Source organism: Onthophagus taurus, chromosome 1, assembly GCF_036711975.1.
Source record: "Onthophagus taurus isolate NC chromosome 1, IU_Otau_3.0, whole genome shotgun sequence".
NCBI classification, from domain to species: domain Eukaryota; kingdom Metazoa; phylum Arthropoda; class Insecta; order Coleoptera; family Scarabaeidae; genus Onthophagus; species Onthophagus taurus.
This window is the reverse complement of record NC_091966.1, coordinates 40,934,105-40,947,229: the sequence shown is the minus strand read 5'-3', so window position 1 is coordinate 40,947,229 and position 13,125 is coordinate 40,934,105. Positions and strand designations below refer to the sequence as shown.

The window sequence follows — 13,125 nt, the reverse complement described above, 5'->3', positions numbered from 1 at the left end:
AATAAATTCATCAAATTTTCATATTTTCGTCTCTATCTCGATATTGACGCATCTTAGAGCAAAAGCGCAAGAGAGCAATATTGTTAACAATAAAATTTGCAACAATTTTTGTTATAAAAATTTTCTTATAGCATGCTTCGATTTTCAAGTGTTACCTTTAATAACTTGAAAGAGCAACAAATTCATCAAATTTTCATATCTATCTCGATATTGACGTATCTAAAAGTAAAATTGCAAGAGAGCAATATTGTTAACAATAAAATTTGCAACAATTTTTGTTACAAAAGTTTTTTTATAGCATGCTCTGATTCCCAAGTGTTACCTTTAATAATTTGAAAGAGCAACAAATTCATCAAATTTTCGTATCTATCACGATATTGACGTATCTAAGAGCAAAAGTGCAAGAGAGCAATATTGTTAACAATAAAATTTGCAACAATTTTTATTATAAAAGTTTTCTTATAGCATCCTCCGATTCTCAAGTGTCACCTTTAATAACTAAAAAGAGCAACAAATTCATCAAATTTTCGTATCTATCTCGATATTGACGTATCTAAGAGCAAAAGTGTAAGAGAGCAATATTGTTAACAATAAAATTTGCAACAATTTTTGTTGTAAAAGTTTTCTTATAGCAAGCTCCGATTCCCAAGTGTTACCTTTAATAACTTGAAAGAGCAACAAATTCATCAAATTTTCGTATCTATCTCGATATTGACGTATCTAGGAGCAAAAGTGTAAGAGAGCAATATTGTTAACAATAAAATTTGCAACAATTTTTGTTATAAAAGTTTTCTTATAACAAGCTCCGATTCTCAACTTAAAAGAGCAACAAATTAACCGCACGTTAACCGTATAATATTCTGATGCGGAAGATATGGGATATTCTGTATATGTCTATAAATTTATTTATAAACTTATTTCAAACAACGTTTTCTGACTTTGTATTTAAACCTACCGATTTTTTACCATTGATTTTACCGACATTTGGTCGGCGTAGGTTGGCAACACTGCTTCCTGGAAATAAACTGTCAAAGTCAAACTTTTGTACATAAACGAAAAACGTCAAGTCCTGTCAAGTGTTTCTATTAACATGTTGCCGCTTTTGTTGTTGAATTTTTATTAAAATTACACATTTCGTAAGAAAATGTGATTCTCCGCTACGTAGCAGCGGGTTAGTATTTCGTTAATGAAGATTAATTTGTAACAAAAAATGATGAGGGGGGACACTTTGTGTTTTAGAGGGGCACTGAAACGTCGCGATGCGGAAATACAACCGACAGTTAGACTGTGGAACGTGATTTTGGGGCCCACAGTACAGGCGAGGAAACATGTCCAAGTCGACGGAGTTGGACTCCCTACAAACAGTCTTTTGGCTACAACAAACCGACAAGTTGAACACATTTGCCAAGATGTGGTATCACGTCTTTCTGTGGGCCTTGTTTTCATCAATTTTTGTTCATACGGTAATAAAATTAGAACAAAAAAATCTAAATGTGTCAACATTTCTTATCTAAATATAAATTAAAGTGTTTATTGCGTTTGATATTTGATATCAGTTCAATTTTATAAAAGAAATAATATTTTTTTATTATTTATGTTTTAGGTAGCGGGATTAATAGCGTTTTTAACACTGCGAAAACACAAATTTGGTAAATTTTTTCCAATAGCAATTTTATTAATGGGCGTTGTAACCCCCGTAATGTCCGGGATAATAAGCAGTGCAGCTATAGCGTGCGTTTATCGCTACTCGAGTCTGCCGATGCAACCGCTGTACGCTTTGTTTTGGGGCGTTGGCCAAACTGTCCTGTCGGCTTGTATAGGGTTCACCCGGATCCTTGCTACACTCTAATTTCTACTTGCACCGGCATCGCACCGCTGAAAAGAGAAAAAGAGGCGCGCAAAAATTAAACCAAAACGAAAACTCCTATCATTATATCAATTAAACAATCGATTATTAAATAATTTATTAAAATAAATCACCGATGAATCATTAAAGGGGACGATTTTTAATGAGTTTAAGTGAGAAAATAAAAATGGAAGGAAAAATAAATGTGATGGTGCTACACGGGCATAAAGTTATATTATTAGAGTATTTTGTATTGTTTCTTATATTTTTTAAGTAATTTTTTTTAATTGTTTTGGTTGTATTTTTCATTTGTATATTTTTTATTATAGGTAATTGTATAAAGTAAACACTATTGTCGTAGATTTTAGGGATATTTTGTATATATTGCACTGTAATATATTAGTACGTAATTAATAAAGAATACCAATGATTTTAACTTTCTTTTTTTATTTAATATCATTATTAAATATGAATAATGATGACCTTCATTAGCTCGTTTCGAACAGAATTAAATATTGATGTAATACATTTAGGAATGTAATTTATTCAGTTTAATTGATTAGATTTCATTGAAATAAAATTTCAATAGTTCAATTTGTGTAAGGTTCATGAAGTAAAATGGTTACAAAACCATCAAGATTGTAGAAAACTTGTATGCATTTCTTGGAAACTTCTCTTAAAATTAATTTTTGTAATTCGCGATGGTAATGAAAGCTATAACAATACTCAAACGGGTGCTGTAATGAGACTCCTTACAGGATCCGATGCTGTAATGAGATTTTAGTAACATTTTATGGAACCAGTTCAAGTTGGTGACATTGGGTCATTAATTTTTCTAGTTGTCAATGTGACAATGTTTGTCTATGGATGTTTAAACGCGTTCTTAGCATCGAATACAAGGTCCACAATGATGCTGACATTGAACTCTGAGCAATTTCTCTTATTTTTGGAGGTGTACATGAAACATTTTTGTCAGGTGAATACATTTTGTGTTTTGACAGTTTCTAATTGTCAATTCAAATTTCTATTTTCAAGTGTTACGGTATTACCAACTGGTACATACCTATTTCCCTAGATTGTCAAAATTTATTTTATTTTTGAAAAAAAAAGATAAAAACGCGAATTACAAAAAATAGCATAAAAAACACGTTTCATAAGACTTAAAGCACTCATTCATTAAAAAACTCGTGGCTTCGCCACTCGTTTTTCAGCTTGAATTCGTGCATTTTAAACGTGTCTTACGAAACTTGTTTTTTAATATACTATTACATCCCTATGTGATAAGTGATAAGCACCTTCACACACAATATGAATTACAAACTAAACAACATCAAGAATTAATTACTATAAATAGACTTGAGCAAAGTAAATACAGGTATTTTAAAACAACGTTTAAATATTTATAGGAATAGTACTACAGTCGAAAATGGGTCGGCAAACAACCGTTTTCGAGATACAGAATGTTCCAATTTTCTAGGACTCTGTTTTTTTGTTTTAAACTATAACTACTACATCTGGAATTGAAAATTCAAAAATTTTATTTAACAATTGGAGTTTCCAAGAAAAAACACATTTTTTTAAGTAAATTATCAGAAAAATTGAACTGACACAATTTTTTCCGGAACTCTGGGTAGAGCTGATTAAAACACTTCTTATTGTTTTAAATGATTTATTTATTGTTATTACAAACGATGATTTATTTATTGTTATTATAAACGATGAATGTGATTAATACGATCGAATTGAAACTATTTTAAATGAAGTATTATTCGAAAACGAAGTAATGATGCGAGTTTATTCGAGTGCGTATTCGAAAGTGTCTTCGAGAGTGACTCTTTCATTCGAGCACGTAGGCTCTTTTATAATATTTTTAAAACCAAAAAACTTGTATTTCAATACACAGAATTACCCTACTTGCATTAAATATAAAATAATTCTTAACACAATGTAATACTAATATTTTCTGTTTTTATAAATTTTACAAAACTTACAAGTTTATAAGTGTAGCGTCTTTTAATCAAAATACAAAATTATTGCTTCTTGGACAGATAAACAAGAATCCTCCTTCACTAAAGCAAAGGATTTATTGTCTAATTGTATAATTTTAATTCATCCTTCATCAACAGTAGTGGTGGAACGGATATCCGGTATTCGGCCTATACAGCCATTTTTAAAATCCGGCTAGATACCGGATAGTTACCAAATTTAATATCCGGATATTAAAAACCTATTACTTAGTAAGTCAATTTAAATAAAACCAAATTTTTTCCTCTTTCTTGCTTAAAATTGTTGAAGTTTTACTTTGGATGATGTGTTGGATTAATTGACAATTCTACTGAAGATGAGGATTGTTTCCTTGAAAACGATATAGAAATACAATAAAATAAAAAAGCAAAAAAGAGGAAAAAACTTGTTTTATTTAAATTGACTTAAACAAAGCTTGCTAATGGATAATTTAATCAATATTACTTAGTACTCCACCATTCACAGGAATTAGTATCTCTTTTAGGTGTTGAACACTGCAGATAATAATCGAGTTCAACCCCAATAGGGCTTTTTCAATGAATACAACTTTATTTATCATTAGCAACCTCATTGTAACAATCCCAATACGATATATAAAATCTCTTGTTGCAGTTTCGTCTAGTTTTCTTCTCTTCGCTTATAATTCATCATCACAGTCATTGCTAACAGAACTGTCGCTGTTATCACTTACGATTATTAATTAAAGTAATCTTCTTAATGCTTTCTTAATAATTTCTTGAAGGATCCTTATGGAAATATCACCAATTATTAATTAAAGTATTCTCTTTTTAATGCAAAAAGCCGTTTTGAAAAATCACTTTCAGTTCTTGAGAAATAAATTTTTGAAATAATCGACAATTTTTTCGAATTTTGCAATTTTCCCGATTAAGTTTTAAAAATTCGTATAAAATCCATTTCTTGGAATATGAGTATGAAAATTTCCCAAAGTATTAATAAAAGTGCCCTCTTTCCAATGAACTAACCCGTATTGAAAAATAACTTTTAGTTTTTGAGAAAACAATATTTGAAGCTTTGATAAAATTTTCGATGTTGCAATTTTCATAGATAATTTTCAAAATTCGTTATAAAATTAATTCCTTGAAGGATCCTTGTGGAAATATCACCAATTATTAATTAAAGTATCCTTTTTTTAATGCTAAAATCCGTTTTTAAAAATCACTTTTAGTTCTCGAGAAATAAATCTTTGAAATAATCGACAATTTTTCGAATTTTGCAATTTCCGGCGATTAACTTTTAAAAATTCGTATAAAATCCATTTCTTGGAATATGAGTATAAAAATTTCCCAAAGTGTTAATAAAAGTGTCTTTTTTCCAATGAACCAACCCGTTTTGAAAAATAACATTTAGTTTTTGAGAAAACAATATTTGAAGTTTTGATAAAATTTTCGATGTTGCAATTTTCTGGGATAATTTTGAAAATTCGCTATAAAATTAATTTTTTGAAGGATCCCTGTGGAACTATCGTCAATTATTAATTAAAGTATCCTCTTTTTAATGCGACAAGCCGTTTTGAAAAATCGCTTTTAGTTTTTGAGAAATGATCGAGAATTTTTTCGAATTTTACAATTTTCGCCGATTAAGTTTTAAAAATTCGTATAAAATCCATTTCTTGGAATATGAGTATGAAAATTTCCCAAAGTGTTAATAAAAGTGTCCTCTTTCCAATGAACCAACCCGTTTTGAAAAATAACTTTTAGTTTTTGAGAAAACAATATTTGAAGTTTTGATAAAATTTTCGATGTTGCAATTTTCATTGATAACTTTCAAAATTCGCTATAAAATTAATTTCTTGAAGGATCCTTGTGGAAATATCTCCAATTATTAATTAAAGTATCCTCTTTTTAATGCAAAAAGCCGTTTTGAAAAATCACTTTTAGTTCTTTAGAAATACATTTTTGAAATGATCGACAATTTTTTCGAATTTTACAATTTTCGCCGATTAAGTTTTAAAAATTCGTAAAAAATCCATTTCTTGGAATATGAGTATGAAAATATCCCAAAGTGTTAATAAGAATGTCCCCTTTCCAATGAACCAACACGATTTGAAAAATAACTATTAGTTTTTGAGAAAACAATATTTGAAGATTTGATAAAATTTTCGATGTTGCAATTTTCATCGATAATTTTCAAAAAACGCTATAAAATTCATTTCTTGAAGTATTCTTGTGGAAATATCGCCAATTATTAACTGAAATATCTTGTTAGAGTTGCTTCGTTAGTTAAATCAGCATCAAAAAAGTTTATGTTGTATCTTGGATCCAAATAAGTTGACATATCTTATCAGCTTTCTTATTAATTTCATTTTTATTCAAATATCACTTCAGAAATGTAACAGAAATTATAACCATAATGGCCGGATAGATATGCCGGATAACCGGATATCCGGCCAAAGGGGATGCCAAATATCCGGCTTTGACTTTTTGCATGGAGTCCTTTATCATTTTTTTCAAAATAATTAACAAAAATCCAATCGAAGTATTCGACTTTTGATAGGGAGCTTCTGGAAATTTATCATGGCATCAAACATTTTTTATATGGCAACCACTTTCAAGTGTTTACAAATCATAAACCTTTAATTAGTTCCATTTTTTTGAAAATCTGAAAAATCTCCACGCCAAACTCGTTACATAAATTATTTATTTATTTAATTGACTTAATAGGACCATTCACACCTAAATTAGGTTACTCTTTCGTTCTTATGGTTATAGACCGTTTTACCAGATAGCCAGAAACCTACCCTATACCCGACACCTCAGCCTCTACTATAGCTTCAACGTTATTATAGCAGCATTTGTCAAGATTCGGCATACCACATACTATTACATGATACATGACCAAGGAAGGCAATTTGAATCCCGACATTCGATCATTTTAATAGATTACTAGGATCTGACCAGATCCACACTTCGCCCTTTCATCCTCAAAGCAATGTGCCATTACTTTGAGGATGAATTGGAGAGGTTCTACAGAACCTTTAAAACTGCCATAGCTGCCAGAAGAACCGGTTACAGGTGAAGCAATGCTCTCCCAATTATTCTATTGGGCCTTAGATCTTCTCTTAAAGAAGTTCCCCAGCTGAATTAGTATATGGCCAACCTCTACGTCTGCCAAGCGAATTTTTCGTTACTTCTCAAGACCACTTAGAAGTAGAACCACTACTATCTAGTCTTAAGGAGACATTTTTAAATCGACAACCTGTTCCCATTTATTTTCATTCCAACATTAAACCTTTTATCCACAAAAACTTATTTGTTACGGTGAGGTTTATCATAAAAATTACTCACTTTATTTGAATTCTAAACATGCCATGTTATCTTTGTTGTAAACTTCTTTTCTAACAACTGTGATTAAAGAGGATGCGCCTGCGCGGTGTTGAACCTGTTTTTATGTGTTATTTACACAAGTACTAAGTTAGAATTATAAATTGAAATAAATACGTTAGTGTTAATAGCCATTTAAAGAAAATAGTTTATAACAGGAAAATTTGCACTTCAAATTTTAATTTAAATAATATATTCAACATGTTTAGGTTGAATCTAGGTTAAATGATGATCTCTAATCATTTTGATATGTTCTTACAACGTTTGTTGTACTATTTTATATTGCAGAAAGATTTTTAAAATATTGTAATATTACTTTATGTACATCTTCATCCTCTAATATCACAAAACTTCATCTTACTTCATGTTTTCATCTTAAAATGAGTTCCTTTCTCTGTTATTATCAAGTATAAAAGCAATGTGGTGTTGCCAATGGCAAAAAATAACCTAAAATATTAATAATCTTCATTCTAGAAGTTTTGTCTTCTTTTTAATTTCATCTTTATCATCCTCTTTTAATAAATTTTATTGCCAGCTTTAAGATTGTTGATAATCTATGATTCATTTAAGTAATAATAACCATATTCATCAATCATTGTGTCTTAATTATTTTTTAATTCAAAGTTTTATCAAGCTGGTGAAGAGATATCTATAGCTTCATTGTAATGTATTAATCTTGTGGTTATTTATATGAAATTTATGGCTTGTGATAAATAGAAGCTTCTTTAAAATCATTACTTGTAATATGTTGTACTATATTCTTCAGCTTTAACACTAATTGGAGCTGTAATAGTTAACAATTATAAGAAAATGATATCAAATACCATGAAGTAGAAGAAATCTTCCTTCCAGAATGATTATTTATATAAATTTTAACCCATTTTACAGAAAACTTAATAATGATTAGCTAAATATCCACACTGAGAGGTTCTAAATGGATGATACACACTATAAAATATCCTATGGGACACTTCTATGTGATAAAAATGTTGCAAAAAGCTATTATCTACATTTATTATTGTACATTTTGATGTATTGAGATGTTCTTCTTCATTCTAAATCATCAGATAATTCCGTTTTTATTTTTTAATCATCTAATTGTAACTATTGCGAATGTTATATGTTTAAGAACATTTTTATAAATGTTTCAACATAACCTTTCATTATCTTTTTTTGTAATAAATTGCTTTTCTTTTCCAACTTGTTGAGGTTTTACTCTAGATCCATACATGATTCAATTTCAAAAAGTAATTCATTGATGTTTACCTTTATAAGAGTCTTTTAATTATACTTATAACTTTTTCCAACCCACATTTGGAGTGGGAGCTCCAATTTTTTACCCCATATCTATGTAAAATAAGACAGTGCAATCTTAAAACTTGTATTTAACACATCTTATGTTTCAATATGTATTCATTAAACTGCTTAACATAAATACGCTATCTAAAAAGTAATAATAAAGTAATACCTTGCAGTGTATTTTGGGTCAATTAAGGCAAATCAAAAAGGTTACCATTTCTTCACAAAAATAACATAATATACTAAAAATGATACGCTTTGTTTATTGCTTACTTATTTGTTAATTGTAAGAGTCAAAATTAATAACATTGTAAAAAAATATTTCATTGAGGTTATGTTTATTAAAAAATATAGAGGTTATGTTCTTATTAATTTTTAATAATTTATTTATTTTTTAAATACCCAATTATATTTATTGTTATTAATTATACACACAATTTTTTCTTTTTATTACAAACAAATAAGATTATATAAAACTTAATTTTATTTAAATAATTAAATTTAAAACCAAATAAATACTTTTAGAAACATTTCATTTCTAAACGTTGGTATTCCGAATTCTGACATTTGTATTATATGGAGGGGGGATCTTGAAAGATGACAGAAACACGCTGCGCGATTAGTTTCATTTTGACATCGGACTCGTTCGGTTTGTTGCAGTTAATTTCTCCACTCCGTGTGTTTACCTGAAAATTAGTGACTTCTCTATTTGTTTTGTGCCTACACCGACGAAATCGTCCCATTTCCGCCCTGCCGAGAAGAAAGAATTATGCCACAACCCACAGAAATCACCGTCACATCTCCATCACAGGTAACATTTACATTCTAATAAATTTTGCAATGTTTGTTTATCATTTCCAAGAAAAAATTTCGTGTTATACATATTTATATATGTCATGAGTAATTTTTTTGGGTAAATTTGCGAAAGATTAATGAGGTAATATCATTGAAAGTAGAGATGACATAATTTTGGTTTAAATGCAGAAATGAAATTCTAAAAGTATGTAATGATTAATACGATTTTTGATGTAATAATTGGATTTATTGGTTGTTGTAAATGATCTGTCACTTAAAATACTTCTTTTTTTATCAAAGATCCACTTAATAATCCAAACATGTTGTGGCCGCTCACGTTTACCTTCATTACCATATGAATTCGTCCTTAAAATAGAGGTAAATAGGAAACGTTTGCATATAAATCGACTGAAACCGACACAATATCATAATAGAAATAACTCAAGAAAGAAAAAAAAGTTTTTACCCTTCCTGATAGGGTTCCTTACAAAATTATTACCGTGAGAAGCGAAAGAATCTACACTCAATTACCAAAAGCAATAACCGACCGCTTACTACTACCAAAAACTCAAAGTGGAGTCTATTTATAGAAAGGACCCTCTTCATTCATTCATTTAAAAAAAAAGTTGTTGGTAGCGTTGTTTTCTCCCTCATTCAAGCAACACACACTGTTGTTATTGTTGTGGGATAGACGGCAAACTAATTAAGCATAGAGTCAAAAAAACCACTTCTAATCTGCAACCGGCTTCTTAATTCTTAAATAATGACATTTTGAAGAACATGTTAAAGATATGTTATAACCCCTATTTCGTGTCATGTCTTGAGTAGCAACTGACGAAAGACAGAGTTCAAAATTACTTCGCGTTACTGCTGCCGTTGGTGATCCAAAGACATTTCTTCTTCGTCGATTTGTAACGGGATACATCGACAGATGCGAGAGTTTGACTAAATATACTCTAGGGGGAAATGTAAATAAGATCTGTTCGAGGGGGCGTTTATTATAATATCGTAATGTATTAGTTTTTTTTGTGGATTTTATTTATTAATGTAATATGTTGTAATAATAATAATTAATTTTTTTATGTTTCTCCATCTATCGAGAATTACACGTATTAAATCGTTTTTTTGACATTGCGAAATGTCACCGGTTGGAATTAATCCTTAATTTATTAATTTTATAAAATAGAAATATTTATTTTCAATTTGAAAATGAAATGTTTATAAAACAGAAAATTAATCTTCTTATTTGAATTAATTTTAAGTTAAATTCATTTTTAATTAGTTACTTACCCCATCTAGTGGTTATTAACCATATTAAATCATAAATGACAATTTACAATCGCCGTTTGACGTTTGACATTCATCCGAATTAATTTTATAAAAAATAAGTTTTTTTTTAAATTTATTGGTGATTTAATGTCGTGGAAATGATTTTATTACTCCAAATTAATCAGAAAAATTTGACAGAAAAGCACAACCTCACTTTTATGCGATTTCAATTATAATCGATTTCAAAGAATTAGGATGATTTATTTAAGAAAAGCAAAGTAAGTCAATCGATTTTATTAATTTTAATTCATATAATCATTAATTAATACTATAATTTTTAAGTTTTCTTTATAATTAAGAAAAAATCATTTTTAATTAGTTACTTACCCCATCTAGTGGTAATCAATCATATTAAATCATAAATGACAATTAACTGTCGCCGTTTGACATTCATCCGAAAATTCGTTGATTTTATAAAAAATAAGTTTAATCGACCCGGAAAATCAGTCAAAATTCGTTTTTAAATACTCAAACTTCCTGATTTTTAGTGATTTAAAGTCGTGGAAATGGTTTTGTTACTTCAAATTAACCAGATAAATTTGACAGGAAAACATAACCTTTATAACCTTGACGATTTCAACTTTAGACGATTTCAAAGAATTAGGGTGATTTATTTAAGGAAAACAAAGTAAGTCAATCGATTTTATTAATTTTAATTCATATAATCATTAATTAGACCGCGTTATGTATCAATTGACTGAAGCGCTAAAAGAATAATGTTGAGAAAAACGGGATTTTCGTTTTCATCTCTCTAAAAATATGACTTCTCAACACAGAATCCGCTTGGTGAGTCGTTTTACGATTATACAGGATGTTTCTGTAAGTCGTGGCATAAATTTAATCACAAATACTAGAGTCAAAATGATGTTTCGTGTAAAAATTTTTGAAGAAAATTATCTAGAGTTTGATTTTGTACTTTACAACTGGTTTCTGTTTTATATAGAATTTAAGTCTAACTAGTTTCGCCCCTTGGCCATCTTCAGAGACTCTAGAAATAGATTAATATTTCTTTTTCTTTAGTTAAAAAAGATCACATATTAAAGTCGAAATCATATTAGTTACTAATTTACAAAATTAAAGTTTAAAAATGTGAAACAATTTGTGAATGCACAATTTGTTGAAACAATGTGAAATGATCCAAAAAACGCTATAAATAAAAAGAAACTGCTGAAAAGTGACTAACACTAGATTTACTTCAGTTATAAAACTTTTATTATATGATAACTAACTTCAAGTTTAATATGTCAACCTCAATTTTGACATATTTGTAATCTTCATTAAAAATCCTTTAAGATGAGTACAAACACGACATATTTATCTTCAATATTAGTGAACTTATGGTCAACTTCCGGTTAAGAATGTCAACGTCAATTTTGGCATATTTGTAATCGTCGTGAAAAATCCTTTAAAATGAGTCCAAACATGATACGTTTAATTCCAATACTACTCGAGATATAAGCAACTTCCGATTTGAAATGTCAATGTCATTTTGACATATTCTTAATTTTTATAAAATGTGTTAAAATTTGTCACAAAAACGGAAATATAATAAAAAAAAATCAAAAATTAAGGTTGGTATTAATATTTAAAAATTAAATTGCCTTCTTCATTGTTGTTAAGTTCGGGTTTAATGTTTTTTTATTCTAACTTTTTTGTTGTTTGAGATAAGTACGTCATCTTTGGATTCATTTTAAAGGTTTTTTAATGAAGATGACAAATATGTCAAAATTGACGTTGACGTTTCAAACCGGAAGTGATTGTATTTCCATTAATATTAAAGTTAAATATGTCGAGTTTGGACTCATTTTAAAGGATTTTTTTATGAAATTGACAAATATGTCAAAATTAAAACTTGAAAGTTCGAACTTTTTGGTTTTTTGAGATAAATGCCATCCGGAAATTCATTGATTTTATAAAAAATAAGTTTAATCGACCCGGAAAAACAGTCAAAATACGTTTTAAAATACTCAATCTATTTTTTAGTGATTTAATGTGGTGGAAGTGATTTTATTGCTCCAAATTAATCAAAAAATGTTGACAGAAAAACATAACCTCAATTTATAACCTTGTCCATTTCTACTTTAGTCAATTTCAGAGGATTGGGGTAATTTATTTAAGAACTACTAAGCAAGTTAGTCGATTTTATTAATTTTAATTCATTTAATCAATAATTAATCGTATAATTTTGAATTTTTCTTATAATTGTTCAAAGAAATCATTTTTAATTAGTTACTTACCCCATCTAGTGATAATCAACCATATTAAATCATAAATGACAATTTACAATCGCCGTTTGACATTCATCCGGAACTTCGTTGATTTTATAAAAAATAAGTTTAATCGACCCGGAAAAACAGTTAAAATACGTTTTAAAATCCTAAAACTGTGATTTTATTGCTGCAAATTAATCAAAAAAATTTGACAAAAAGACATAACTTCACTTTATAACCTTGGCGATTTCAACTTTCGTAAATTGGAAAGAATTGGGGT

At 28.7% G+C, this 13,125-nt stretch overlaps 2 protein-coding genes and 1 long non-coding RNA gene across 3 annotated transcripts in view; 2 read left to right on the top strand and 1 right to left on the bottom strand.

Moving 5' to 3' along the window:
* The first annotated feature begins 1,022 nt into the window (after nt 1-1,022).
* LOC111420205 (transmembrane protein 170A) lies at nt 1,023-1,933 on the top strand. The gene is made up of 3 exons (XM_023053143.2): nt 1,023-1,171; nt 1,240-1,463; nt 1,604-1,933. The coding sequence occupies exons 2-3, from the start codon at nt 1,329-1,331 to the stop codon at nt 1,847-1,849; spliced, it is 381 nt and encodes a 126-aa protein (XP_022908911.1). The 5' UTR covers nt 1,023-1,171; nt 1,240-1,328; the 3' UTR covers nt 1,850-1,933.
* A 2,310-nt stretch (nt 1,934-4,243) lies between these two features.
* On the bottom strand, nt 4,244-8,854 carry LOC111420212 (uncharacterized). The gene is made up of 3 exons (XR_002707062.2): nt 8,681-8,854; nt 8,037-8,559; nt 4,244-7,986 (listed from the first exon to the last, which is right to left on the bottom strand). It is a non-coding gene; the product is annotated as an uncharacterized lncRNA (long non-coding RNA).
* Nucleotides 8,855-9,118: 264 nt separating this feature from the next.
* Nucleotides 9,119-13,125, top strand: part of LOC111420204 (Serine_rich_CAS and FAT-like_CAS_C domain-containing protein p130CAS) — a 54,783-nt gene continuing 50,776 nt past the window's right edge. Inside the window, exon 1 of the mRNA XM_023053140.2 lies at nt 9,119-9,322. Coding sequence (XP_022908908.1) covers nt 9,281-9,322 — 42 coding nt within the window. The 5' untranslated portion in view covers nt 9,119-9,280. The remainder of the gene's footprint in view (nt 9,323-13,125) is intronic.

Bases quoted from the DNA above. Each gene is read 5' to 3' on its own strand.
- LOC111420205 (XM_023053143.2), top strand. From the start codon at position 1,329: ATGTCCAAGTCGACGGAGTTGGACTCCCTACAAACAGTCTTTTGGCTA. The intron at 1,464-1,603 runs GTAATAAAATTA...TTTATGTTTTAG, and splicing joins CATCAATTTTTGTTCATACG to GTAGCGGGATTAATAGCGTT.